At 40.5% G+C, this 27,638-nt stretch overlaps 3 protein-coding genes across 7 annotated transcripts; 1 reads left to right on the plus strand and 2 right to left on the minus strand.

Moving 5' to 3' along the window:
- The first annotated feature begins 811 nt into the window (after nt 1-811).
- nadkb (NAD kinase b) lies at nt 812-17,629 on the plus strand. Of its 4 annotated transcripts, XR_007813017.1 has the most exons (13): nt 6,435-6,581; nt 8,042-8,335; nt 8,454-8,537; nt 9,218-9,347; nt 10,399-10,507; nt 11,347-11,432; nt 11,555-11,657; nt 11,736-11,914; nt 14,394-14,493; nt 14,596-14,753; nt 15,650-15,732; nt 15,833-16,053; nt 16,898-17,629. XR_007813017.1 is itself a non-coding variant. In XM_018677827.2 (12 exons), the coding sequence occupies exons 2-12, from the start codon at nt 8,043-8,045 to the stop codon at nt 15,990-15,992; spliced, it is 1,485 nt and encodes a 494-aa protein (XP_018533343.1). In that variant the 5' UTR covers nt 812-883; nt 8,042; the 3' UTR covers nt 15,993-16,879. The 4 variants fall into 4 exon arrangements, 3 of the variants coding, with proteins under 3 accessions (XP_018533343.1, XP_018533342.1, XP_018533341.1); XM_018677827.2 differs by lacking the exons at nt 6,435-6,581; nt 16,898-17,629 and adding an exon at nt 812-883 and having other exon boundaries at nt 15,833-16,879; XM_018677826.2 differs by lacking the exon at nt 16,898-17,629 and having other exon boundaries at nt 6,410-6,469; nt 15,833-16,879.
- Nucleotides 890-5,796, minus strand: gpr160 (G protein-coupled receptor 160). Of its 2 annotated transcripts, none has more exons than XM_051069923.1 (2): nt 5,669-5,796; nt 890-2,788 (listed from the first exon to the last, which is right to left on the minus strand). In XM_051069923.1, the coding sequence occupies exon 2, from the start codon at nt 2,706-2,708 to the stop codon at nt 1,824-1,826; it is 885 nt and encodes a 294-aa protein (XP_050925880.1). In that variant the 5' UTR covers nt 2,709-2,788; nt 5,669-5,796; the 3' UTR covers nt 890-1,823. The 2 variants fall into 2 exon arrangements, with proteins under 2 accessions (XP_050925880.1, XP_050925881.1); XM_051069924.1 differs by having other exon boundaries at nt 890-2,785; nt 5,669-5,789.
- On the minus strand, nt 17,225-27,551 carry sec62 (SEC62 homolog, preprotein translocation factor). The gene is made up of 8 exons (XM_018677832.2): nt 27,440-27,551; nt 24,758-24,866; nt 23,098-23,203; nt 22,352-22,541; nt 21,761-21,856; nt 21,613-21,673; nt 21,392-21,511; nt 17,225-20,395 (listed from the first exon to the last, which is right to left on the minus strand). Exons 1-8 carry the CDS (start codon nt 27,473-27,475, stop codon nt 19,836-19,838), a joined length of 1,278 nt encoding a protein of 425 aa, XP_018533348.1. The 5' UTR covers nt 27,476-27,551; the 3' UTR covers nt 17,225-19,835.
- Between the last annotated feature and the right edge of the window lie 87 nt (nt 27,552-27,638).

Genomic DNA, 27,638 nt, shown 5'->3' on the forward strand with positions numbered 1-27,638 from the left:
AGCTGATATACTGTAAGTGACACGACATCACACGTTTTACAAGGACAGGGGTAAAAACTGCACCTAGAGAGCCACAGCAGGTCACCCCAACAACATAAATGTGTAGAACTGAAACAGTCAGTGGACTGACAAATCAGTCAGCAACAATTTTGATGGTTGATTAATCTTTACGGTTATGTTTTTTTTTCAACTGTACTTATATAGCGCTTTTCTAGTCTTTTCGACCACTCAAAGCGCTTTACACTACAGATCATATTCACCCCATTCACACACATTCACACACCGATGTGACACACATCGGAGGCAATTTGGGGTACAGTATCTTGCCCAAGGATACTTCGGCATGCAGACTGGAGGAGCCGGGAATCGAACCACCGACCTTCTGATTGGTGGGCGACTGCTCTGCCCCCAATGTTTTCACAAGAAAATGCCACAAATTTGCTGGTTCAAGCCTCGTGAATATTTCTCATATTTCTATGTCTTATGTAATGGTCAGCTGAATACTTGCGGGTCTAAATTTCTTGTCTGCAACTAAATGAGCGTTTTAGAGAAGTTATCTGGCATCTAGGAACTTGTGTGGGGCATTTTTAACTACACGTTTCAGAATAAATGATAAAATTACAAAGTTTTCTGCAGATTAATTAGTAGTGATAATAATGCATATGTACATATATTTTTTTCATCAGGTTTTTTTTTTTTTTTAATCAAGACTGGAAAAATGTGTTTATGTGTTTAAAAAATGTTTATTCTCCTCACACTCAGTTAGCTGCACCTCACTGTGCGGCCTGTCAGCACAGAGGCTTTAATTAAGTCCAGCAGCACACCTGGCGCCAAAATGGCCCCCACTTGAAACAGAAAAGGGAGTCTCATGGAGGCAGCTCAGGTAGGACACTATAACTCATTTAGCGCCATTTTGCTGCGAAGTATTTAAACGGTCAAATCTGAACAAACAGACGTAATACACATATTTTTTAGAAGCAGTGTGACCAAAACTTTCCAAGGATATCATTATCCCCGACGTCCACGGCAAATAAACCCACTTAGAAATCATTAAAAACGTCGCTCCTGCAGAACTTCCTGAGAATCGTTATGTTTTTAAGTTTGCTTCAGTATTAAATTAATCCGGTGACAGTTATCGGTACATTCAACGATACTTAACAAAGAAGTATTGCTAATAGCAAATTCGGCATAGTTTATGTTCCAAAATGTGAACAAATATAGGCTAAATAAAGTGAGGAGAAGTGTTGAACGACTTTGTGGGTTTTTCAAACATCTCTTATAAGATTAATGTTAATGATTTTTTTTTTAAGACAAACTGACCCAACCATACCTGAGAGACATAATGGACATAGCTGTTTCCCATGTGTGCCCACTTGTTTAGTCTTATCTTGATTTAGGTGGCTAGCTTGTGGTGTACTTCACCTCCTCTGAATGCTATTGTTCTGTCTGCTTAGTTTGTACTGTGGTCCAGGATGTATCTGAAACTGAAAAATGTGATGATGGAGCCAACACAAACTTTATTATAAGTAATCCCCCAGTTAATCCAGTCAACATCAGACTCATGGTGGCACATTTTATCCTGGAATATTTCCTTGGATAAGTAAAATCTTTGAGCTGCTGGTGGAGCTAGAGGAAAAGTCAGAGGGATTGTACAGAATTTTGTGGCAGTCCATGGTTGTTGAGGCATTTCAGTCTGAACCACACTGCCATGATGGCTACTTCTCCAGAGGTACAAACGGTCCTCTCACTACAAGACGTTCGGGTTTCATCACATGTAGCTTCATTTCTTCAAATGTGTGTCTATATTAAATTGCTTCGTGCAGTCATGTACTGTCTTCTGCAGCCAAGCTAAATTTAAACCTCCACTCGCAGAAACTGTCAGGAGGAACTGCTGCCAAGCCGTGCGCTAGCTGCGAGGTTGGACGGACTACACATAAAACGACTGCTATCAGAAAGCTGTTGAGGAAACAGAGCCAGGCAACATTCAGACCCAGGTATGAGGGTATTCCCACGGGTAGCAGGAGGAGCGCAGCAGGAAAAATCAAGAAAAGGGCCCATGTGTTCAGAAGTATGCGCAGGACTTGGCAAACAAAGCTTCTCCTGGGGTGAGTTCCTCTTTGGTCTTCCTGAGGAGGGTTCTTTACTAATCGTGTGCTGAGGTTCGCATGCAGCGTTGCATAGCCCAGAGTCAGGGAGAGCAGCGTGACGACCTGCAGGATCTGAGTGGTGTGGAAGACCCAGCAGTGGCGAATCTGGTAGTGAGACACGTCCTCCAAGACGGGGATGAAGTCAGACAGCATAAAGACATACAGAGCAGCGAGGTTCCACAGCAGGACGGTCACAAACGAGCGGACAATCCACTTCGCCCTGAAGGCGGCTGGTTGCAGAGAAATGGTGCAGAGGTGGTCCAAACCGGCCACGACCACAACCGGCCACTGCAGAGCGCCGTAGACCTGTCCGAAGATTTGAACCAGCAGACACGTGTGGTACCTGGTCACCTCCAAGCCCAAGAGGAAGAAGTGTCCGTCGCTGTGGATGTGAATGGCGGCGAAGACGAGGGTCAGGGCTGTGTCTACAACAGCCAGGGACACGCTGAAGACCCCCATGAAGCTTCTGCAGATGTGGTTCCTCTGGAGAAACACCAAGGCCCAGTTGAGGAGACACTTCACTCCCAGACCGAGCAGGATGCAGGAGATGGAGATGTTCATAGTGTGTTTCCTGGAGGAGTTTTTAACCAGATGTGCACTACTGACTGTTCACCATTATGGAGACTCTGCTGCTGCTTCTGCTGGGGGGGGTGACAGCAAAGGTTTAAAGACACTTCATTTAAAATCTGAAGTCTTCATCTGTGACTTTACATGATGAACTGAATGGGGTCACTCGTGACGAACTTAGAGACAATTACCACCTGAATCTGCAGCTCCCCTCTGCTCTATAGTGAGTTTCAGCTCATTGTGGTCATCAGTTTTACCACAGTGTTTCTGTTCTGGTTCACACTCACTGCTCACCAAACTTATAGGCAGGCAGAGATGAATCAATCAATATTTCTATTTTAAATTGTCAATGTTACTCACGTCTTAATGATCAGACCTGTAGCAAACACGGTGACTACTGCAGCTCAGAATGGGCAGGTCAAGATTTTAGCAAAATCATAAATGAATGACCTGTAGTTTCTTGCACTTTGTCTGCAAAAAGGAAGTTTAAAAACATTGTGCTAAACCAAAGCCAAAGAAAGGGGAAGCTGGGGCGTGTATACCTAAAGACAAAATTTAGTATATGCCCAAATCAGTGAGATTTCTTTTCATTTATTCTTATCACATCAACTAATCTTTTCTTGTTAACTTATGTGCGTTTTGTTAATTCAACTTAAAATGTCTGGTTTTTTAGAATTTAGAAACACGACTTGCACTAATATGAGGTTCTTCAACTTGAAATGATGAGTTAAATGAATAAACTGCAGAGAGTTCGCTCAACTCGTTTAATGAAGTTTTTAAAGAGACAAAACTAGCATGTTAACTGACTTCCCAGCATGCATTGTCTCTCCAGATGCCATGTAAGCTTGCTGTGTGTCTTTAATACATGCAGAGCTGAGTCATGGTTGTTTATTTCCATGAGAATGAAAACAGTGTGAACCACAGCAAAGATTAGCGTTAAATAGAGTTAACAGTTCCACCCCTGAACTGTTAATATGTAATGAAGTCAGTGAGGACAGAAAGAAAAGACAGGCCTATACTCTTAAGAGGAAGTTTTGTTTGCGTCTGACAAATGTTTCACCGTCCTTAATTCCCCAGTCCCAGCTGGAGAGTTTTATGAGCATACAGTAAATAATTAATGACTGTGGGCTGTTGTTTTAGATTGCTTTCAGTTTATCTAGGTCTAGCTACTAAACTAGCACCTGTATATTAATGTAATATACATATTTATTTATGAATGTAATTGTTATTATTACAACTATTGAACACATTTTCACTCCAGATTTTGTTCCTGGTGGAGGAAAGAAAACTCTTAAAAATCAGGTTTTAAACCATCATGTCAGCTCTCTCTGGGGCAAACTGGTTTAAATGAACAGAGAAAAAATACCAAAAGTAAAAAATAGTTAAATGCAGTGAGGGAAAGAAACCAAGTATATAATTACAGCTTTGATATTTCTTATGTTTCTTTATACTAAAATTCCACTATATTTTAAATGGAAATATTATACGCACTACATTATTATATAAGTATAATTACAAGTTGCATTTTGCATTTTATAGGCAAAACATGCAACCTGCTTAATCCAATATACAAAATATAATCCATTGAGAAGCCTGATGAATGTTGGCAGTGCAGTCTTTGGACAGATAAAAACCAAAATAAGTTGGGTCAGATGGGGTCCAGCATGTTTTTGGCGTGGTGGAGGACGAACACGGTGAGGTTATATTTGTAGATAGCACTTTGAATGCAATTTGTATACCCAAATATCGAATGAAAAGACTCCCAGTCACAAGGAGGGTAAATTTCCAACAGGACAGTGATTCCAAACACACTGAAAGAATCACGTATTGTGTATGTCACTGTAAACATTTTTATAAACAGTACGGTCTAGACCTGTTCTGTATGAAAAGAGTCTGGAGATAATGTCTGTTGTGATTTGACACTTCATGAATAAAATGAACTCGATTTGACTTGACACAGGAGTTTGTAAAGAAGAAAAAACTAAGACTTGAACCTGATAGAAAACCTTTGCAGTATTTTAAAGTAGAAGCTAGAGCAACGGACTCAACAATCTCTCTGCAGATTTGTTAGACCGGTGTCATCCATGTCCTAAAGGATCGAGTCTCATCAAAGATAAAGGTAGACACACCAAATATTAACAAAATAAATAAGTGGAATCTCACTAATGAAGGCTGTACTGATCCTTCATTACAGTTTAATTACCGGTAGTTAAATATTTTGTGCTTTGGCTTAAAGCAAACATAACTGTATTAAATCAACAAGATTTATAATGATTTAAAATTTTAGTTACAGTGACCAGGGGTGAACTCTTGAAAACATCAAGATCAGTATTTTCAAATCCCTGAAAAATGATCAAAGTGTTACTCCTGGCTATGGTCCTGTACAGGTTTAATGATTTTTGTGAAGGATGGTGGCAGCAATAACAAATTATTTTTGATAGATAATGAGCTTTTTGAGCAAGTGGAGCAGATTATTAGTGTCTGTTGCATTAATAACCGAGTTGTTCTCTAAACTCAGGAGAGAAGTGTTAGTATTAATTAAACACAAGATTTTCTGTGTTCAATTTTTCTCTTAACTCCTATTTGATGCTACAGCCATACTGTGCCACACCTCTGCTTTTCTGTTACAAACAAACAAGTAGCAGAGGCGGTTAGAGCCACCAGGAACCTGACACTGACCAAATATTAACATAGAAAATTATCTGTTTAAATCTTTTTAAAGTTTAATTTTCGAAAATAGAACTGAGCGAAAAAACTACAAATGCATATATTGTCTAAACAGAGGTGCAAGTACTTTTTATTTTAGTACTTCTTTCTGTGCAATTGAAATATGTTTCAGTGCTGCAAAGAAACACCAGGTGATTCATCTGCCTTTGCAACACTCGACAAGATGACAAGACAAGGCCATATTAGAAAAACAAACGCAAAGACAGAGTTACCTTTGGATTCATTACCTGTGTTAATGCAGGCGGCTGATATTCAATGCAGTGTCTCTGTCTGTTGCCTCCAGGGAGGTTTTCAGAAATACTGGATCCAGTTTCAATGAAGTTATACCATCAAAAAGCTCTTAGTAGTAGGCGTGGTTTGAACAAAGGAAGTCAGTGAGGCAAGACGTGTATCAGGCATGAACGAGGAAGTTCAGATGTGTTGTCCATAACCTATTTCTTTATGACATGGAGTGGAATTCAAACAAGTGCCAACAAGTTGTGGTTTCAGGGCATGACTCTGAATAGTGTAGTCTACTCCATTCAGGTTTCATTCAGGTCAATTTAAATTCTTGTCGACTAAAAGGTAAATGTTCTGTTCTTAAATGCAGTAATATTATATATATATATATATATATATATATATATATATATATATATAGAAAGAAATTAACACACATACTATTACTATTTTCTTTGTTTATGTTTTTTTTCTACTTTTATTTTACTTTACCATGTGTTTGTTTTCCCTGTGCCTAATCTGACCATACTCTTGTTTTCCTCCACTGCACCTCATTTAAATACCAGTTGGAACGGTTAGTATTTTGTTAGTTCCTTATTCATATAACAAAACTACAGTGGTTATAGTGTCTGGCCCTGACTTTCCTCTCCACTGCTTTCATCCTGGACTCTACTGGTCACACTGTGGTTGCAGTTCCATATCTGGCCACTGGGGTCAGAGGTGGCGCTGTGTTTTTAGCTCATCACAAACTCCCTCGCAGTTCCGTTCACAGTGACGCTCCTGAACGGAAACACCTCCTCCACGGTCATGTACGGTTTTGTAATAGTTCAGTTTTTTGACTTTGACGGCAGCGTCTGTTTTTGAATACATAACTGACACCGTCTAGTATCGATACGAGCATGTTTGCCTCTTTGTGACACAGTAAGACTTCGTTTCGTTCAGTTTCGCAATGAATTCAGAGCCGGTAGTCGGTTAGCTATTGCTAGGTAACGTTAGCTGTCAACAAATGAACTGTTTTCAGAGCTGAGGCTGACAGATATAAACTCACCTCTGATTGTTATTCTGTCGTTTTTCTGTCAGTTACCTACGAGTATTGTGTTACACAAAGACTGTTCTCTCACTCACGGCCACTATTAAGGAAAGATACAATGAACTTAACCATAATTTTGTAACTTTCAAGCCAACTGTTGTGAATGTCATGCTAAACAGAGTTGCAGACCTTGGCTTGATATACACTCATTTATCTAATTTAGCTTATTTAAGGTTCAGAATTGGGTATGTGTTTGTCCATCTATTGATTTAATAGAGTAAATATTTAACCTTGAAATCTACCTCGATTTTTTAACCACTAAAGTCGTTAGTTCCAGTCGCACACCAAACTGGCTATTATATATTTTATTATTATTTTTATTACACTGCGACTCAAAGTTGCAATTTAAGATTATTTCCATTATAAATTAATCTGCTGTTTATGTTCTCGATTGATTGATTAGTTTTTTCAGTCAGTAGAATGATAGAGCCATACAAACTACATCCTCCAAAATGTAGTCAAACTTGAATCAGCACCTCTTAAACATAGTTTCAATGAATATTAAACACTATAACCTTCATGAAGAGAGAATTTATTGCAGGACTGTTTTATTAGTCAGCACTAGTTTTAGCAAAATTTACCTAACAAACTGATATTGATACTTAGTGTAGGTCAGGTTACTGATTGATTAAATTATTTCAAGTAGTTCAAATAATATTTAAGTGCACAGCTGCAACAATTAGTCAACTGATCAATTAATCAATTTGAGGCATTTTTCAAGACAAAAATTCAAAGATTCTTCAGTTTCAGCTTCTTAAATGTGAAAGTTTTCTGGTTTTATTTAGTCTGTGATAGTAAACTGAGTATTTGGGGTATTTTGGACAATTGGTCAGACAACACATGACATCTGAAGACATCACCTTGGATTTATAATGGACATTTTTCACAATTTGTCAATTTCTGACATTTTATAGAGTAGTTGGGAACATAATCAACAGATAAAATTTATAATGAAAATCAATCATTAGTTGCAGTCTGTTTGAGTTGCAGTATTTTGTGTAAAATCAAATCAGTATAGCCTATTTGCTGTAGTAATTACACACAATTACACACAACTTTAGTGATTAACAATAAATAATTTAGTTAAGCATTTACTCTTAAAGAACCAGAAACATATCTGTTTATTTATGTGAAAAGTCCATTTATCCTTATTTCTTTGATTTATCATCAGTTACATATGTTCAGTCATTTACAAAGTCATCCTGTAAATGACTGTGTCTTTTCCTTTAAGTAGTTAAAAATCTTAAATTAACTTTTCTGCATTGATTTTTTTATTTTTTATTTTTTGCAGAATGGAGAATTCAGAGACCAGTCCATCCCCTGGATCCCTTGCAGTGCCGGACAGGGGTATGACACGACCCTCAGGCCCCCCAGGTCAGCTGTCAGAGTCAGCCAGGCTCTCCAAGCACAGGGAGCACCCGTCCAAGTCACCAAGGAGACGGCGGGAAGGGAAGAGGTCGCAGCGACGGGGGGATGGTCAGGAACAGCTGCTCTGGGAGATCGAGCGGCGCAGGTTGCCAGGCCAACACGAGCACTTGGAGCCCTCCGGGTCAACGAGCGACACAGCGGAAAGCTCACCTAAGAGGTTTGCACTGCAGGTTGCCAGCTGGTCTGCCGTGCCACTGGCACAACTTTGCTGCCCGGGACATGAGGTGATAGTGTCTTGACTTTTTTTTTTTTTTTTTTCCCCCTCCTCCTTGCAGGAGAGCACACTTTCTACATGGACCGTACCCAGCCACTCACTTCGGACCCAAAGCCTGTATTCTTCCCAACCCTACTTCAGTCATGTAAGCATGGGGATGCTGAATGAGTCGAACTTTGTGTGTACAAATTGATGAGAGTATGTTGTGTTTGTCGGGGGGCATTGACACAGAAAAGCTTGTATAACTGAGTGAGATAAGATAAAATAGGAATCCTGTGATTGGATGTAAGATGCAGTGGGATGGCTCACTGAACAGACCACAGGTACATATTGTCAGCTGATCTCAGACTGTTTCCTTGAACCTGATCTGAAAACACATACACAGAAAATGCCTGTCATCCACTACACGAAGGATAAGAGAGACATATGGTAAAGTGGATGAAGAGAGAGATTTTATTTTAATGCTCAGATGTTTGGACTTTGGACCTCACTCATACAGATGTTACATCAGTGTGTCATAACAGTTAATTATTGACTTCAACTGTTAGTTCAGTGTCAAGTAACATTCATTTAATTGAGACATTGTGTCATGGTTGCATTTGACTTTATTTGGAGACTGTCAGCATTCAACAAAATAACCAAAGTCTCAAGACACAGAGATCATGTAAAAATTTACTCTATATTCTACATAATTTCTAATCCACCTTTTTTGACCTCTCTGTGTATAAAACATGTCTCTCTCAGACAGCGGTGGTGTTCTATATCTATGTTTATGTGTTTGTATTTGTTTATTCACTTGCATTTGTGTTGGTTTGTGTCTTCCAGGCACATCCAGGACCCGGCCAGCCAGCGGCTCACCTGGAATAAACCTCCAGTCAACGTGCTTGTCATCAGGAAAATCAGAGATGATAGCTTGGTCGAGCCGTTCAAAGAGCTCTGCAGGTTTTTAGTGGAGGTATAGTATGTGATATGCTGTTTGGTTGATACACTAAATGTTTTAGAATATTAACTCTTTATGCAGTTAATGTGACAGGAGGCAGTTTTCATAGTTGGGAATTGCTTAATGAAAAGGTGTGAAAAGATTAAATATATTTTTGAATGTAAACATTAAAAAAATTCATTCACTCTTCATTTTGACCAGAAACATGACGTTAGCCTCCACAGATTTATGGGCATAGATGTTGTCAATATGCCCAGATGTGGAGGGAGCAGAACAAGCTGCTATTAGTAGTCTTGTTATTTTGTTATGGCAAATGTATCTCTTGGTAAATCAGTATAATGCCATCAGATAATATTTTTGCATAAGGCATGGTGTGCAGACTTTTCAGTTTGTCTTATGAAACATCACTTATAATTTTCCACATTCACGTACATAATTTAAGTCTCAATTATTGAAGAAAACTCTGCATTTTGTGTGTTTTCCAATGATAATTCAAAATTAGTTTTGTTTTCTCCCATGTTTACAAACATAACTCATGTGTTCGAGCTTTTTACAATTTTAGAGTTTGTTAGTCATCTGTGTTTATTAAAATACCCATCAGTCAGTTTCTGAGCAATACCAGGCTGCAGTCTTTGTGTTTTATTTTCTCACCTTTCATAACACACCTTTCCATGTTAATCTCTGTCCGTGTCAAAGAACAGAGCGTACACTGTAGACTTAGTGGTAGACTACAGGAAATGGTCCAGACATGTTGGTGAAAGAGTCTGGTTCCATACAGTTACGACAACCACATGTGGCCACGTTTCAAAAACAAACTGAGCTTCATGTTACAAGACTGTCAGAGTCGGTCATCTGTATACAAAATGAAGCCTCTGAGTTTACTTCAGACACGCTCGCACCGAGCCAGCTGTTGGCCAGTGAACACACATCTCAGCATTCCATACAAACACCATCATATTAAACTCCGCGTTTGGAATGTGCTGGGCTTCATTTTGGAAAGCGCTCTGTTGAGAGATGTCTGTGTGTGTTTTGGCTGTTGTCACCAAAGCCTGTCTTTGTGTATCAGGAGAAGCAGATGATGGTGTACGTGGAGCGCAGGGTCGCGGATGATGCTACGCTGTCAAAGGACGAGGCCTTCGGCTCCATACGCAATCAGCTGTGCACCTTCAGGGAGGGTGAGACTCCTGTGTGTCCAACTGCCTCTCACACAGTGAAGACACAAACATTAATACTGAACTAGTGAAATAAGCTTGACCAGTGAAGGAACAAGTGATAATATCCTTTACTCAGATAAAAATCATGATGCTACAATGTGAAATACGCTGAAAGTAAAAGTTATGTACACAGTTTTTCTTTGACCTACAATAACTATAATCATTGGTCACTTGGGGGACACAGCACTGACATGTCATCACTTTTTAAACTGATATGGTGAACTTGTCAGCTTATAACAGCAGTACTCAATACTTTATGAGCTTATAGTTTTACACGTAGAATCTGAATTTGCAACAGTAGGAAAAGCTGTAATAGGCTAAGATTGTATTGCCAGAAGTTCAGTGTGAAACGAAGTCTCACAAAAAAGGAAATGCTAAACGATTCGTGTACACCCTTTATTGAAATAAATGTACTTTCCACTGCTGCTATTTTTCATTTCTGCAGCCAAAATTCAGTTTAGATTACATAAACAATAAAGAAAACGTGTCACAGTGGTCTTTTAGCTCAAAGGATGGAACAGAAAGATGCCTCTGGAGAGAGAACAAGTTTCTTCAAAAACTATCTCTCTGTCTTCTGGTGTATTTGATCTTTTTTGGGATGAATTACTGGCCACATATGGTGGCTGTTTTCTCAAAAATGTTCAAAGTTGGCCAAGTCATCATGAGCTCCCATGGAGGGCTTGAGGAAAATTTTCTCTCTTTTGGCATCTGAAACAGGAGAACTGTGACTTATTTTTGAAATAAGATATTTATTATATTTTTGTAGGAGATGTAATGACAGTGTTTTTATCCACCTGCAGGTTATGATGATATCTCTGACTGCATAGACCTGATCATCTGTCTGGGTGGAGATGGAACTCTGCTCTACGCCTCCTCTCTTTTCCAGGTAATCACACCTTAATTGGTTGATCACTGTGTTTACTAGATAAGATGAGTTTTCAGATGGTGACTTGTGTCCTGACGGGGCTGAGAAAGGTGAATCAGTGAGACTGTTTTTCTTTTCTGCAGGGCAGCGTTCCTCCAGTTATGGCCTTTCACCTTGGTTCTCTAGGGTTTCTGACGCCCTTCAAGTTTGAGTCATACAAGACTGAAGTGGCCAAAGTATTTGAAGGTAGACTGCAGCTTTATATGAAATATCATCATCTATGTGTAGCTGTGTTAACCTGTACATCTGCATGTGTGTTTTCAGGAAACGCAGCAATCACTCTGCGCAGTCGTCTGAAGGTGAAGGTGGTGAAGGACATGCTTCAGAGGACAGGCCAGCAGTCGTACAGCCGAGAGCCACCGCAGCAGCAACAGGAGCACAACGGACTCCTTCCTCACGGACACACTAACAGTGAGGCCGGCAAGGTCACCCTGCAGCTACAGGTGAGGACAAAGGTCTCATCCTTCACTGAAGCTTTCAGTGCAGACCAGTGTAAAAAGATTTCAGTGCATTACAACAGCAGGAAGTTTTTGAGGGACTCTGGAACATTTCCTGCTTTTTGACCAAAGCAACCAGAGACAAACTTAATTCCTCTGCTGTAATCCCTGGTACCTGGTACCTGCTCTGAGGCCTCAGAACTGTTGGGGTGAAATTTGAGGTGCTGAATTTCTCAGTTTGGTCAAAAAACAAAATCATGGCTGCTACATGCTGGTAGCACTAGGTGCCGCCAGACTCAATATTTGAATGAGAGTTGGACATTTCTTACTAAGTTTGTTATTAAAAACAAAATTATGTTAAATAATGAGTGTATGAGTAAACAAGATAAACTAAAGATAAACACTGCAGTCACACACTAAAGGCTGATAGAAGCTGTGTTAGAAGAATTGACAACATTTTTTTTGTTCAGAGGTGATGACTTGAGAGCTGAAAGATTTGAAGTCAGTTAAAGTGTAAGCACTGAAACATTTAAATGGCAGGTGAAATGTCAGTTGATGTGGTGAAAGTAACTGAATATTCATTTAGAAAGTAAGAAATGTTAAGTAGTTTAAAAATACATGAATAAAGAACATAAAGTTTTACTGTTGGGAGCACATTAATAACCTTTACTCATTGAGCAGATCATTCACTTTCTATCACACACTCTCCCCCTCCAGCTATGCATGTTTCCTTTGCATTCATTCATCACATCCACTCGGACATTACAGTCTCACAACAGTAAATACAAACAACAGTAGGATGACTCTGTGGTTTTGTTTCCTGTTGTATGAAAATTGTGTCTCAATTGCTGTTGTTTTTTGATCACTTATCAGATTAATTTCAGCCTGAGCCTAACTGTTCTGCTGTGGAAACACAAACAAGAATGTTTTAAGGGAACTTTTAGTTCCTCTGGCTCCATACTTCTTGTAATGTTTGGTCAAAAAGAACTGATGCGACTGTGTTTTGTCCTCTTTATTAACTCTGAATCATCACACCCTTCAAATGATGCAGTTAGTCCTCTAAAGATGATGGAGGCTGACTGTGTGTGTGTGTGTGTGTGTGTGTGTGTGTGTGTGTGTGTGTGTGTGTGTGTCAGTCTCAGTCTCAGTCTCAGTCTCATGTTTTATTTTCATTCCTGGTGTGTATCTGTGTGTGTGTGTGTGTGTGTGTGTGTGTGTGTGTGTGTGTGTGTGTGTGTGTGTGTGTGTGTATGCACACAGCTCAACAATTGAGAGCATCAGCTGAGTCGCCGTGGCAACAGTCATAATAAAGCCAATAAGGGAGAGGAAAGTCAGATGTTGTGAAGTTCTGTTGAGCCAGTTGCCATGGAGACCGTGTCGTCAACAGTGCAGTCAATATTTAATGAGCTCTGACGCTCTCGGTCTGACACACTCTGTAACTAAACAACATGCCACGCCGCTGCAGTCACGCACACACACACACACACACACACACAGAGTGGTGCAGTTTGTCATCTTCAGTGCAGCTCTCTCCTCTTTCCTCTCTCTTCCCAGGGTTTCTTTTCGTCTCATCGATAAAAGACAGTGATGGATCTTTCTGGTCTCTGAACCAGAGTCTGACCTCACATTTCATCACGTCTGCTCTGTACAGCAGGATGTTTGCGTTGTGCTCAACTGACGTCAGTGCATCTGCCAGACATCATTCATCAGACATTTTGTGTGACTGACCAAAGTGTGGAACATGATTTGTATGCTGCCTGTCTGCACACCAGCATTTTCCTCTGCCTGTAGTTTCTTTGTGTAATGTGGGGTTGTATTGATCTGTAACTCTGGCTGATATATTACTTTTATTGAGTTGCTTTAATTCACTTTACTCTCATATTTACTGTCCATGAAAGGGGAATTACATTTTGAATATTGTCCTTTGTTGCTTCAGTGAATATGGGGATATGTATCTGAATTTAGTTATTCACAGTGTTTCATGGCTGTCAAGTTATTCCTTGTCACACATTAAAGGTAGTATAGTTATTTTACCTTAAAAATCTTTCAAAACAGATTTTGTTTTCAATAATTGTGCTTATTTGTTAGCTGGATGTCTCAAAAAGTAAATTTAGGCTATGGACAAACGGGACAAACTGATTAGGTTTTGCTGCAGATTGCGCCATCGTGTGGGTATTTATGAAACTCTCATTTATATTCCTGTGTTTAGGAGTCTAATTGTATTACACTGTATATTCATGTATGCACGTCACAGCATTTGGCCTGTAGGTGGCACTGCAGTAACATTAGACTTATTTGTTTTAAGTCAGTAGTCATGAGTTAGATTTTGTTTGAACAAAGTCTTAATATTCCCAGACAGGATTTGGGTTTTCCACAAAATCACCATGATCATAAATCACACATGGGAGGACTTTGGTCATTAAGACACTACTGTGCTCTCCAGGGGTTTTCTAGTCTGAACTGTGGTCTTGTGTGTGTTACACAGGTGTTGAATGAGGTGGTGGTTGATCGAGGCCCGTCTTCTTACCTGTCTAACGTCGACCTGTATCTCGATGGACGACTCATCACCTCAGTGCAGGGAGACGGTAAGGACAGACATACACTTGTCCCCTGGAGACAGACTTTGCAAATGAATCAAATATGTTAAATTAATGTGGTGATCTTGCCCCCCTGTCCCGGTCCTCCAGGTGTGATTGTGTCCACACCTACAGGCAGCACAGCATATGCAGCTGCAGCAGGAGCCTCAATGATCCACCCCAACGTACCTGCCATCATGGTCACCCCCATCTGCCCACACTCGCTCTCCTTCAGGCCTATCGTTGTCCCTGCGGGGGTGGAGCTCATGGTATTATCTCACAGCACTCCCCTCATACACACTTGGCATAAGCCCACAGAGTTTTATCAACGTGTTCACGAATTGAAATAACAAAAAGGGTTGTTCTTAGTTATCAGGTGAACTGTCCATTGATCCCTGTTAATATTTGACTGCATCATGGTGCCGTGTGTGATCATTCTTCTGAGCAGTAGTTGTATTAAAGGCCCCTGTGACACTTTGGACACACTCTTGTGAACACAATAACTGCAAACATAGTAGAAACCTCTCTATCTACACTACTGGTACCCCGTATAGAGTAGATGACCTGATTTGATTTTACCTTGCTGCATAGATTTCTATATTAATGAGATGATTTTTATCTTGATAGGATTCTTGCTGACACTACTTGTCGAGGTGACAGTGTGAGAGTCGGCCAATGGCTTTGGTCCAGACTGAAATACGTCAGCAACTGTGGGATGAGTTGCTGTGAAATTTTGTGCTGTACTTTTTGGTCCCCAGAGGATGAATCTAATGGACTTTCCCCCTAGTGCCACTTTTAGATGGATTGTCATGAATTTACATTGATAGATTTCCCTGTCAGCCCTCAAGATGAATTCTAATCCTTTAACTTTTCATCTGGCGCCATCATCAGGTCAAAATTTTAATTTGTCCAACACATGCAAAACTATACAGCCTCATCCGTTCTCTGTGTTTGTTGCTAATTAGTGAATGTTCGCATGCTAACATGCTAAAGTAAGATGGTGCTCATGGATGATGTTACACCTGCCGAACATCAGCATTTTAGCATTGTCATAGAGACCATGCTAACATGGTGAAATTAGCTTTTAACTCAAAACACCTCTGTGCCTCACAGAGCAGCTGCCATCTTGGAAACTGACCGTCTGTCCTCCTCTCTCCTGAAACAGATTACTCTGTCTCCAGATGCCAGAAACACTGCCTGGGTGTCATTTGATGGCAGGAAGAGACAGGAGATCCAGCATGGAGACTGGTAAAATCCATTCACTGTCATTATCTGTTGGCATTACCATCATTCAGATTTCTTTTTCCTCAATTTAGGATCCATTTGCGCTTTGTTTCTCTCCCAACAGCATCAAGATCACTACATCTTGCTACCCAGTGCCATCCATCTGTTGCCATGACCTGGTATACGACTGGTTCGAAAGCCTGGCTCAGTGTTTGCACTGGAATGTACGCAAGAGGCAGGCGCGACTGGCAGACGTCTCAGACTCATCAGACACCGAAAACTGAGTCAGCTGGTGCTTTTTACCGGAGTTAAAGACATTCAGTCGACACTTTCTACAGCAGCTGAGTGAGTGAGAACAAGGGCGGGTGGGGGTGGAGTGGGGGTCAGGTTGTTTCTGAGATGACCACATGGTCAGCCTGCAGACATTTTCATGACAAACACTGGACTGTAACAGTGAGAGCATGTGTCTACAGCCAAAGCAGTGTTAGCAGTAGTCTGATGAATAGCATGTACAATGAGCTTACTGTGTATTTTCTACACAGAGTCATCGTCTCACTACATTCCAGTACATAAACACTGCAGTTTTATCTGTTGCTTACGGGGAGAAAGCATGTCTCTCACCTGTTTACATAATCCTGTGATGTGAATGACGAGGATGAGCTAAAGCTCGTCTTAAATACTCTGTTGAATGGCTTAATCATCAACGTGATGATCAGTGTATGAGCTGTAGATGTTATTGGCATGACTTTGAGAGATGATACGTAGAAATACACTGAAATTAAACAAAAGGACTGATTCTGCTGAACTTCAATGTAAATTTGTACATATGGGATTCTAGGATAAGTTTATTTCATGTCATGTTTATTGTGATATTTATATATTTTCAAGATAGGACACTGTAAAAGTAACAGACTTCTAATACAGAGTCAACCAAAGACTGACATATGTGATCGTTCTCCGCTAATCTTATCAGTGCTTCAGATCCTACTTTATTGCTATAAAAGAAATTTTTTCAGTTTTCAAAAATTCTACAAAAAGACTGGATGCAGTGGAGCAAAACAAAAAGGAAGGAGTCTGAGAGTCTTAAACCAGCTGTCGTTTTCATGATCATTAACCTGTCAAAGTCTGTAGCAGGAGGCAGTAGTTAGAGAATAAAGCACTAAAAACGTAACTTTTTTTTTCTCTTTAGTCTGCTCTCTGTGTGAACCCAAACTTTCTGAGTCATCCCTCCCTGCATCAATCAGTGTACGCCTGCAACTAGCAAGTATTATTATTATTATCGATTATCCTGACAAATGTTAATTTTTTTGGTCCGACAGTTGTTTTCCCATCAATCATTTAGTCTAAAAAATGTCAGAAAAATGTCTGACACAATTTTCCGAAGTTGGGTCTTTTTGAAAAGAAGAAAAGCAGGAGATGCATTTGTGAAGCTAGAGCCAGTGAATTAAATAGACAATTTGTCAAAATTGTTTGAGATAGAAGACAGTATTACAGAGGAAGTATCACAGTACTCGTGTGCTTTCTATATTTTTATTGCAATGATAAGATACAGATATATTTCCAGACATCCAATTTTATTAAATTATACTCCAATATTGCATGAAACAGTCTTCAGAATGACATTGATCCAAAATGTGGACAACTAGGTGATCAAAAGAGTTTTTTGACCAGAGATAAAACATGGATGTTTTACAATTTCACTTTTATTTCCCCCAGAAATGTGCGATGAGAAGCAGCAGCATAGAGAGTAATAATACTACAATATACAACAGACCGATACTGTGCAACAGTCAAGAACAGTAGGGAGAATCATTTATTTTCTCTTTTGTGAAATGGTTTTTACCAACATTGAGCGACTGGCAACTCAGAGGACACAGAGATGCACTTTGCCCATTTGGGGAAGGAGGAAAAAAAAACAAAACAAAGATATTAGAAAACAAACAAAGAGCAACAACATTGTGGTGTGTGAGTTAGAAAGTCAAAGAGCTACAAACCTCAGTGGGATTACAGGAGACAGGAGAACAAACTACTAAATACAGTTGAGGCGAGTTCATTTTTTAGGCAAAACAAAAAGGACAACTGTACAGAAAGTGTGTGGAATATATTAAAATATTGTTTTTTTGCCATGTTAGATCATGTGGGAAATGGCAGGTTGCTGTCAGTGTGGCACAAGCCACTGGTTTTATAACCTTGGGTTAATGACTGACCTTTGTTAGTGAGAGAAATACAGATGTGATGGCGCACAAACAACAAACACCCAGCCAGATCACACAATCAATGTTGTTGTGACAAGAAAATAAAAATAAGAAAATAAACAAAGATGCTGATATCTAATAAATTTCCCCAGTTTTCTAATCCCAGATGTTTAAATAATGAGTACACTCTTGATGATCGTATAAAAACAAAAATGAGCATTATAAACACTTACGAGGTATAATTATTATTCCCCATACAAAAGAAAAGGAGGAGGAGAAAAAAGCAGTTTTATAGTTTTTCTTAGACTGTATGTATATATCTGATATATCAATAGAATCCATATATAAATGATACATTTCTATTTTTTTATACTTAAATATAATCCTCACTATAACTAAAAAGAGCATCTAAGACATTTTCTAGCCAGAAGATAATGTGAAGGAACAGCTTGGACCACAGTCGCCGGGTACTGGGCTCCGAGTGGGAACGAGCTCGTACCAGTCGGCGGAGCTGAATTCGTGATGAACACCCGCTATTTCTAGGACTGTTTGGTTTTTTTAATTTATTATTTGGATGTGATTCTAATGCGAACACCTTTTTATTAAATGGTTTCATTGAGACCAAAAAAAATCTTCATTTAGCTACACACTAACAACCGTGAGCTGTACTTCGTTTTCCTCTTTATTTTGTCAAAGATGTGAAAAGGTTCGAGGAGTCTGACACTGTGGTTACAAAATGAAACGAATTGACAAAATGTACCCCTCGCTCTCACACTATTAAATCAGCATGCATAATGTCGGTATTAGTCGTCGTGTTTGGCACTAGAGTTTGTGTCACTTTTTTTAAAATCTCGGTTCTGTTTGCAAAAAAATCAGTCAACGTTGTATCTCATAGCTTTAGTTGTACAACAAATGCTGCGATCTTTTTTTAAAAAAGAAAATTAAGTGCGCCAGCTGTGTCCCAGTTGCTCACATTTACTCTTAAAGATGAGTCCCACATTATTAACCATGAACTAGCATATGTCAGACTGTGAGAGGATTGCACTATAAAGATCAGCCATTTATGAAAAAAAGAAAAGTTTCTTACTGACAATGGCAAGTACCTCAAAGAGCCATACTACTCTGCTCTCCAAACACTCTATCCAGCCACAATATGGTCACGTTTATTTCTGTCTTTCTTGTTTTTATTTGAATAGTAAACTACAGGATTTGGTCCATCCGGCTTAGTTTCAAAGCAGACATGCTGGTCAGTTTGCTTTTAGTGCTGCCTGAGAAAGCTATCAGACTCTCTGGCGTTTGACAGGATGTGAAGCAACCGTTTGATCACCAAAACACCAAGAAAAAAAAAGAGAAAGGTGACAGAAAAAGGGGCTTTCTGGATTTCTCCAGGTCTACCATGATTGTATCAAAGACGACACTGAGCACGTCTTCTCTTACTGGTCAGTTTAGTGTGGTAGCTCTTAGATCTGGATTTGACCTCAATTATCCAAATTAAATCAAAGACACAAAGAAAGAAGCAACTTCATGAGATGAGAAACCCAGAAAAAAAGAGCGAGAGAGAAGGGAAAAAAAAGGTTGTTGTTGGTCTGATGGATTTTTCTTGACAACTTCCTCAGGCAAAACGTCCGGTGGCAGTTTTCATTTTAATATAAATAACAATCTGGGTGGGAGGAATCAGATCCACCATAAGGCTTTTTCTTCTTTTTTTAAACATTTTTCCCCCATTGTCGTAGCCGTTAACCTTTCAGTGTTGTGTCTCTCCCGGTTCTGGTCTATTGGTACTGTTTAGTGGAAGATCTCAACAAGAAGAGATGGAGGCTCTCAGTGGCCTCTGTGGGCTCAGAGAGACCGGACTATCAGGTCCTGGATCACAGGAAGGAAGGAGGGAAGGACAGAGAGAGAAAAGTAGAGAGTGATGGGACTGTAAGAAGTTTATGTTTGAGCAGTCTGGGGTTTAGTCTCACTCCCACCCTCTTCTTTCCTCTCTTGCGTTTCCTCGTCTTCCTCCTCCTCCTCCTCCTCCTCCTCCTCCTCTTCCTCCTCTTCTGTGTGCTGCTCCAGCTCTTCCCTGGTGATCATCTCAAAGTCGTTTCCGTTGCTATGCTGCGAGCCTTCGTCCTCGCGCCGGTCGCTGTCTGTGTCTGAGTGGTGGTCCGGCCCTGTCCCCTCCCCCTCTGCTTCTTTACTCTCCTCCCGCCCTGCCTCCTTGCTCTCCTCCTCTTCCTCCTCCTCTTCGTCGTCGGCGTCCTTCTTCTCGCTGTCTGACTTCTCGTCGCTGTCTGATTTCTGGGCCTTGGTGGAGGCACCGCTGTCCTTGTCGTCCGTCTTTTCTGAGCCCTTCTTGTTGCTGGCTCGTGGTCCTTTGTACTCGTGAGTGTAGAGCGGCCTGAACGAGTCAATGAAACCGACGTCTGCCGTCAGGTTGGGGAGGAACCAGAAGTGATGACGCCCGCCGGTCACCAGCCAGATGATCAGGAAGAGGATGCAGCGGGCTGAGGAGAGGCAACAAGCAGGAAGATTAAATTTTATACTACAGCAATTTAAACATATCAAATAGGACGTCTCTCTTTACCAGCTGTTCTCCTGTGCCTGCTGCAATTGAGAACTTCTTACTGCACTGTAACTGTTATCTGGACTGTTATTACTTTGATTTACTTCTGTTTTGTTTTATCCATCATTTTTAATTCATTTATTTCAACTGAGTTTATTTTAGGGATGGGCATAATTAATGGATGATCAATTATTGATCGCTGTTCGTATCACAAAGGTTGTGGTAGTGTGTGAGAAAACCGAGCTGCCTCCGAGCTGTCATGGAAATCAAAGGTAAACATGAAGAGAGCAGGAGAAGATTGATGTGCGACCATTTCGAGCTAACATTAACAAAGCTCAGTGTAAGCACTGCAATGCCGGTGATAAGCTCTTTGTATTGTGTCTAAAAGACATTTCTCATGAGCGCTGAAGCTTCAGTTTGTTAATTTGTTCAGTTTGACTGCCTCAACACTTTTTTTTTCTTTTTTTTTGGACTACAATTTCTTCCTGGAGTAAAGATTGCATTGAGGAAAAACACACTGTCTTCAGCAACCTATTTTTTGCCATAGGCTTTTTCAGTATAAAAAATGATTAATTGATTGCTAATTTTCCCAATGATTGATTGAGGATTTTTTTTCAAATGCCCATCCCTTTTTTATTTTCCTTTCTTGTTGTGTTCTTAAATGTCATTATACTTAAATTTGCTTTTATATAAAAATGAAACCGATATTTTCAGGTCTAAAACAAAAGAAAAAAGCTTAGAACCTCTGATCCACACATAGTGGGATTAAATTAACCTCATCTTTTCTGAATCACCTCCTAATACAAGGTGTCAAATAGTTACTCTGTTTAAACTGTAAAATGTGAGGGGTGACATTCATTTAAAGAAAGAACTTGTAGTTTTCAGTTACGTGGCAGTAGAGGCCTTGCAGTAGTTAATGACTTTGTGACGTACTTACCGACAGCTAGAAGCAATATACTGGCCACGAAGCAGCCCGCTGCGACACTTAGATAGTAAACTCCTACACGCATTTCTGCAGGCCACAGTGGGAACAGCGTGGCTGCGATCACTGCAATGACTGAAACACAGACACAGACGGTGTGAGTAACCGGTCACAGAAAATCCTCTATTCACTTCTTGTTCAGAGGAACATTCATGCCTCTCCAACCAGTGACTCACCGAGGATCAGTCCCATGGCAAATGTCTTGAAATGGACAGGATCGTAAATCCACACGTAAACCTGAAGTGAAGAGTGGTTTTTTATTGTCTTTGAGGATTACAAACACTTCTCCCGTGTACTGTATCTTTATTCTCTCTGCAAACTCACCTCATTCCCATCCAGGAACAGCTGATCCTCATGAGGCTCCAGTTTAAACTTCTTCTTCACTTCCTTCTTCTTCTTGGGGGTTCCAGGACTGTCATCCTGTTAATACAAATAAACATGTTAGAAATACATTATTCTGTCTTGTGGGGTTTGTTAGCTGTGAGACAGAATGACTTGGTGTTGTGTCGGACACAGCTAAGACCGATGACTGTGGAGTTGTGACGTCACAACCTTACAAACGTCCTGACGGCTTGTTTAGAGACACACTTTCTGTAATAATTTCCCTTTTCGCTATCCCAGACCAGACATCATGTACACTTTGAGCTGCTTCTCTTCACAACTTCTACAGATCTGTCGCTCTGTGTACTTTAAACCTGTGCAGCAAAGTCAACATCCACCCATTTACTGTCAGGTCAGGAGGCCGATCAGATCAGCTGCCTCAAGGCAACTCTGACCGGCCATAAAGCAAACACGCAGACCTGACATCAGTCGGCAACAGAGATAACCCTGCCTAAAATGGATCCTATTGTCAAAAAATAATCCTATCTTGTTCATACAGGTGTGGTCTGAGGGTGAAAGTGCTGGGTCACGTACGCTCTTCTCTTTCTTGGTTTCAGCAACTTCACACTCCTTCTTCTTCTCTTTCTCCTTCTTCCCTTTTTTCTCCTCCTCTTTGCTGCTGTCGCCCTTGGCCTTCTCTTTCTCCTTCTCCTTCTTGGCGTCTTTCTCAGGTTTTTTCTTCATCACTTTGAGGGCCCGGTGGAAGAACTGCTTCTTCAGAAGTCTGCAGAAGAGGAGAGAGAACGTCTGACCATTAAGGGATAAAAACACTCATTTAATTTAGGTCATTACTGTTCAAAAGAATCTCCATCAGGGAGCACAGACTCAGACGTCAATTGAGGGGTTTCTTCTAAACACAGCCTTTTATCTGCCGGTTTTGTGGGTTGAATATTAGTAATTTAGTCAAATATTGAGTACAGTTAGTTCATTGATCAGTTTGAAAATCGTTTGAAGCAGAAATCCTGGGTTTCAGCTTCTCAACTGTGAATATTTGTGTTTTTTTCTTCATCTTCTATCATAGTAAACTGAAAATACAGCAATTTGAGGGCAGAAGCTTGGGTTCTGGGAAATTGTGATCAATATTTTTCACTATTTTCTCGATTTTACAGACCAAACAAAATATTAATTTAATTAATCAATACTGATAATAACCATAAGTTGGAGCACTACATGCCAGAAACCATACTGTATGTGTATGTATCACATATATGTAATATATAATTATGCATATGATTATTGGTGAATGTCAGAAGTGTGGAGGTGTGTGTCTCACAGCCAACCTGTTGCAGTAATCCAACACAGACTCCCTGGTGGTGAACAGCGCCTCCTCTCCCTTCTTAGCCTTGGCCCACTTGGAGTCCAGCAGACAGTCCACTGCCTTGGAGGCTGAATGTAGGGACATTGAAGATGGGCTTAATAAACTCACACATACATAACTACTGGGTTACTCATGCTGTGGATATTGTACATTTTACAGCCTATACCTAGACTGTGCAAACATTTTAGGCACTTTAAATGTTTAAATCTTTATCCATCTGATCAGTCCCAGATTCATTCTGCTTCATGTCATTGAGCATAAACATACAGCCAGAGTCACGAAGAACTATCATCAGCAACAAGAGGAACAAGGAGTCCTGCCACAGATGGTTTGGCCCCAACAGAGCCCTTATCTCAACATCATGGAGTCAGTCTGGGATTATATGAAGAGACAGAGGACAGTGAGACAGCCTAAATCCACAGAACTGCAACTTCTCCTCCAAGATGCTTGAACTGATCCTTCTGCCGAGCACCATGAAAAACTGTAAGTGGAACGGTTTCTGTTTTAAACGGAAAATGAGGTCACACCAGATATTGGTCAGGTTTTTCTGTTTACTGCCTACTGTACTTTAAATGCCTAAATACATGCCCAGTGTATTTATTTGACTTTAATTCATCTAAAAACTAAACAAAATAGAACAGATGGCAGGTCACTGTGTTTTTTTTTTTCTTTTTGGCTTCTTGGCGTTTTATGCTGATATGATGAACACTTACCTACACTTACCACATTCAGCAATTACAGAGCAACATTATCATCATTTGGAGTATGGTTTGTGTCCACCTGGTCAATGTAAACCCAATATTCACTTGCTTTTGTTCTCTGCCTAATCTTGAGGGAAACAGGCTGCTAAATGTTGCACTGTGTTCACCAGCTTGTCTGTAACCGTGTCTGCCTGCAGGTTGGTGCTGAGCAGGTAGGGCACAGTGAGTTTCTGGAGCTTTTTGGACAGGTAAACAATGAGGTCACTATACAGCCCTGTAGCAGCGAGGGGAGCTGCAGATTCAGATGATTATTCTCTGTTGGTTCATCATTATGAGTGGCCACTTGCATGTTGTTATACTGCCATTTAATTCATTGTTATTATAAAAACACTGATTATAGCCGCTCATGCCTTTATCTGACAACAAGGGTAACAAATGAGACTAGAATAATGGCTGCAGGTTGTAAAAAGACAGCAGCTAAGGTAAGCAGTGGTAAGGTCACGTGATGGTGATGAGAGGAGTAGCTGGCCTCAGCGGTCATACCTTATTCCACCTACAACTACTGAGTAAACAGCATTTCCCAAAACTGACTAAACAGATTCCTGCATACCACAGAAAAAGACCAATTTAAATACTGTGGGGGAGGAAGCTGCAGCGGAAATGTCTGTTTAAGAATTTGCCCAAAACTCTTCAGCAACATGGCAAAAACTTTGACCCCAAAAAACCCCAAACACAGCACTGGTTTCATTTACTGTGACAAAATCAAACACAACGGAGTCTGTTCTGTAAACACATCAGTCTGCGTGTTCGACAACAAACAGAGGTCATCTCCTGATTCACACCCCCACCACCCACTCAGCGCTGAGGCTGTGCGCGGCCATCTTTGCCTGTTGTCTCACGGGCTCACAAACAAACACTAACCGATGAAGTAGTCGACCCGGTGGCCCATCATGTTCGTGGACTTGGTGGGGCAGTTGAAGCGGAGATACTTGGCCACTGCCTTCTCCTCCTTGGTGGGCTCGCTCACCTCCTGTGGAGCCAGACAAACACACAAGTTAACACACATACAAAACAACAAAATTACAGTCACAGTTAGTCCTGTGTGTCCTCTGATATCTGAACGCAAGTCTCTGTCCTTGCAGGGGCTGTACATAAAACAGAAAACTTCTGTTTACAGACGTACACATACAAACTGTATGTGTTCATATAATGATATATAGTGTCTACTTTTTTTTAATCTGTTGCAGGTATTTCTGAGCTGCCGTCTCCTCTCTCTTCACAACATCTGCACTGTCTGCTTTCCTGCCAGTTAGCACTGAACCACATGCCAACACTGAGGGGAATGAGAGCATCAGCACAATGAGATTGGGTGCAGCGTTATCCAGTCCAGCTGGCTCCAGCCCGCAACACGAGGAAGACGAGGCCATCAAACAAGCCTTTGTGCAGGTATCAGTCACATGGCTCAGTTACAAGAGACCCCTGCGTGGAACACTCCCCCCGTAAAGCCACCATCTATATGAGCTACCTGGCCTTATTGCATGAGGATTAGCTGGTCTCCTCTGACCATGCAGGGAGCTCTCAGGTCTTGCTAGTGCAGCACATGAAGACCAGAACACTGGTCCTTTAAAATCTCTATCCAGGTTACGGTTTTGGCCAGAGATGCAACTAATCTCAACCCCTGAATGCAGCAAAGCACAATGATAAATGGCAAATGAATAATAAGAGTAATTACTGTTTAAAAAAGAGTTAGCTGTTGTGTAATGTAGACTGGTGATCTTGGGAGGCCTAATACAGCAGCTCTGCAATAAATCCTTCCTGTATGAAGGTTATAATGTAGCAGCTGCTTCAGAGAGGTGAGATTCAACTTTATGGTCATTTTAGAGGTTGTAGTTTGAAGTTTTTTGGGGGTTGTATACTTAAGTGGACAAAACTGATTAAAAGATAATGGACCAAGAGGCAGACAACCAAGTATATGTCCACGCAATAGCTGTGGATTCAAACCCATTTCAATTCTTGAATGCTGTGATGTAAAACAGTATTAAACAGCATTTGAAAGACAAAGAGGAATTGTGTCAAAACAGCAGATATCAGTTGTGTAATTCAGAATGACAATGTTGGTTACGGACAAGCCTCTTTCAGTTGCACTGCGCTCATAAATGAGATAACAGTATGCATGTCATTCAGCTGAACTCGAACAGCAGGAAAATTATATTGTAATGTCGGTCTGCCCACAATAGGCTAATTCAATATGTTCAGTCTTATCTGAAACATGTGAAGTGGAAATCATGTACGTTGGCTTTTTTTGTAAGACAAAATAAAGTTTACTGTAGCGGATACTGAAACAATAGAGAAAAAACTGGAAAACACAAAACTATAATCTTCACGGAGGCAAGATTTACTGCAGAACTGCATTAACTATAGCTCAGTGTAGCTAAAAACACCTGACTGAACAGTATAATGTTGGCAGGTCAACATTTTCATCTATCTACAACTGCAACATGTGGAGTAAAAACAGTTCAACTTTGTTTATCCCACAGCTGATGTGTTCCAGTCCCCTACTACAAACTAACTATATACAGTATGCACTCTAATAATCTCTAAAGTATATTGTGCAACTTGTATACTTAACAATTGAGTAAGAGAAAATTATACAATACCTGCACCGTTTGGCGTTCACGGAGCTGCAACTTGATAATTAACAGTTACTCCAGTGTGTGTGTATGAATATATATATTTATAATTTAAGGTTTAAATTCTAAACATCTTTCAGAACAACACGTGCATCAAAAAACGTACAACGGGTCGTTCAGTACGGTCTCTAACGTTTCCTCTGACTGGACGGGAAGGCAACGTCAGCGTCGCCTGTTCAAGTCTTCTTCATCTGCCCTTTCATGCGGAGTTTTGACCATTAGTGTCTGTCTATGATGGCATAAACAGACACTGATAGTCTACTGTAATTGAAGAAGGTTTGGTCTCCAAATTTCAAACTACTACAGCAGATTTTTTTCTCCGTGTGTACGAGTGATGTGGAAGTTGAATGAACCTGTAACCACTCTCCAAACTGTTGCTTAACTGGAATCAGTCATCTAGTCTTTACACTACATTGCTGCTACCTGCACAGTAAGTAACCTTATGATGCGCTGTGCTGGCTCATTATATGTTATTATATATATTACATAATAAAAAATCGCACAGATTGCCCCACGTTATGTAAACACGCCTGGTTAGAGCTGACGCAGCTTAGCCAGCAAACCTTTACAGCCAGGTCAATCATCATGAAAACGGTTGACTCTAGACAGCTCCGACTAAAGTGTAATAACGTTATTATACTCTGTGTATCAGCGTGTGAGAGCTACAGATGGTGAGAACAGTAATTAGGTCGGAAATATCTCCTTAAAACAGAAATACTGACATTTGTTTTCGCTAGCCAGCTAATGCTAGCTACCTTTAGCCATCACTTGGCTTCATCCGCCGCCTGTTAACGGCTCCACACGGGGATGCTGCCGTGAACAATCGTCCCACAACAGGTCGTAAACCTGCGATTTTTATTTGTTGCCCTTCACCTTACACATGCGGTATTTTTTATGAATTGAGTGATGTTACCTGGATCCGTTTCTTGTGTCTCCTGCGCTCCGCCATGATCCTCCAACTCAGCTCCTCCGACGTGCGCGAGGCGGCGGCGCACGCGCATAGAGCATGTAGTATCGCGAGACTGACGGATTAACGGTTGAAAAAAAACCGGTAATTTCGTTCATAAATTTCGTTCATAATTTTCATCTCAGGCTGGTTTTGGTTGCGGGTG

The sequence above is a fragment of the Lates calcarifer genome, linkage group LG4 (genome assembly GCF_001640805.2).
Source record: "Lates calcarifer isolate ASB-BC8 linkage group LG4, TLL_Latcal_v3, whole genome shotgun sequence".
Lineage (NCBI taxonomy): Eukaryota > Metazoa > Chordata > Actinopteri > Centropomidae > Lates > Lates calcarifer.

Excerpts from the sequence above, each read along its gene's own strand:
- sec62 (XM_018677832.2), bottom strand. The coding sequence starts at position 27,475 with ATGGCGGAGCGCAGGAGACACAAGAAACGGATCCAG. Across the intron at positions 23,204-24,757 it reads CCGGGTCGACTACTTCATCG|CCTCCAAGGCAGTGGACTGT; the intron begins GTTAGTGTTTGT and ends CCCTACATTCAG. Across the intron at positions 21,512-21,612 it reads TGCCATGGGACTGATCCTCG|TCATTGCAGTGATCGCAGCC; the intron begins GTGAGTCACTGG and ends TCTGTGTTTCAG.
- gpr160 (XM_051069923.1), bottom strand. The coding sequence starts at position 2,708 with ATGAACATCTCCATCTCCTGCATCCTGCTCGGTCTGGGAGTGAAGTGT.
- nadkb (XM_018677827.2), top strand. The coding sequence starts at position 8,043 with ATGGAGAATTCAGAGACCAGTCCATCCCCTGGATCCCTTGCAGTGCCG. Across the intron at positions 10,508-11,346 it reads GCTGTGCACCTTCAGGGAGG|GTTATGATGATATCTCTGAC; the intron begins GTGAGACTCCTG and ends ATCCACCTGCAG. Across the intron at positions 14,494-14,595 it reads CACCTCAGTGCAGGGAGACG|GTGTGATTGTGTCCACACCT; the intron begins GTAAGGACAGAC and ends CCGGTCCTCCAG.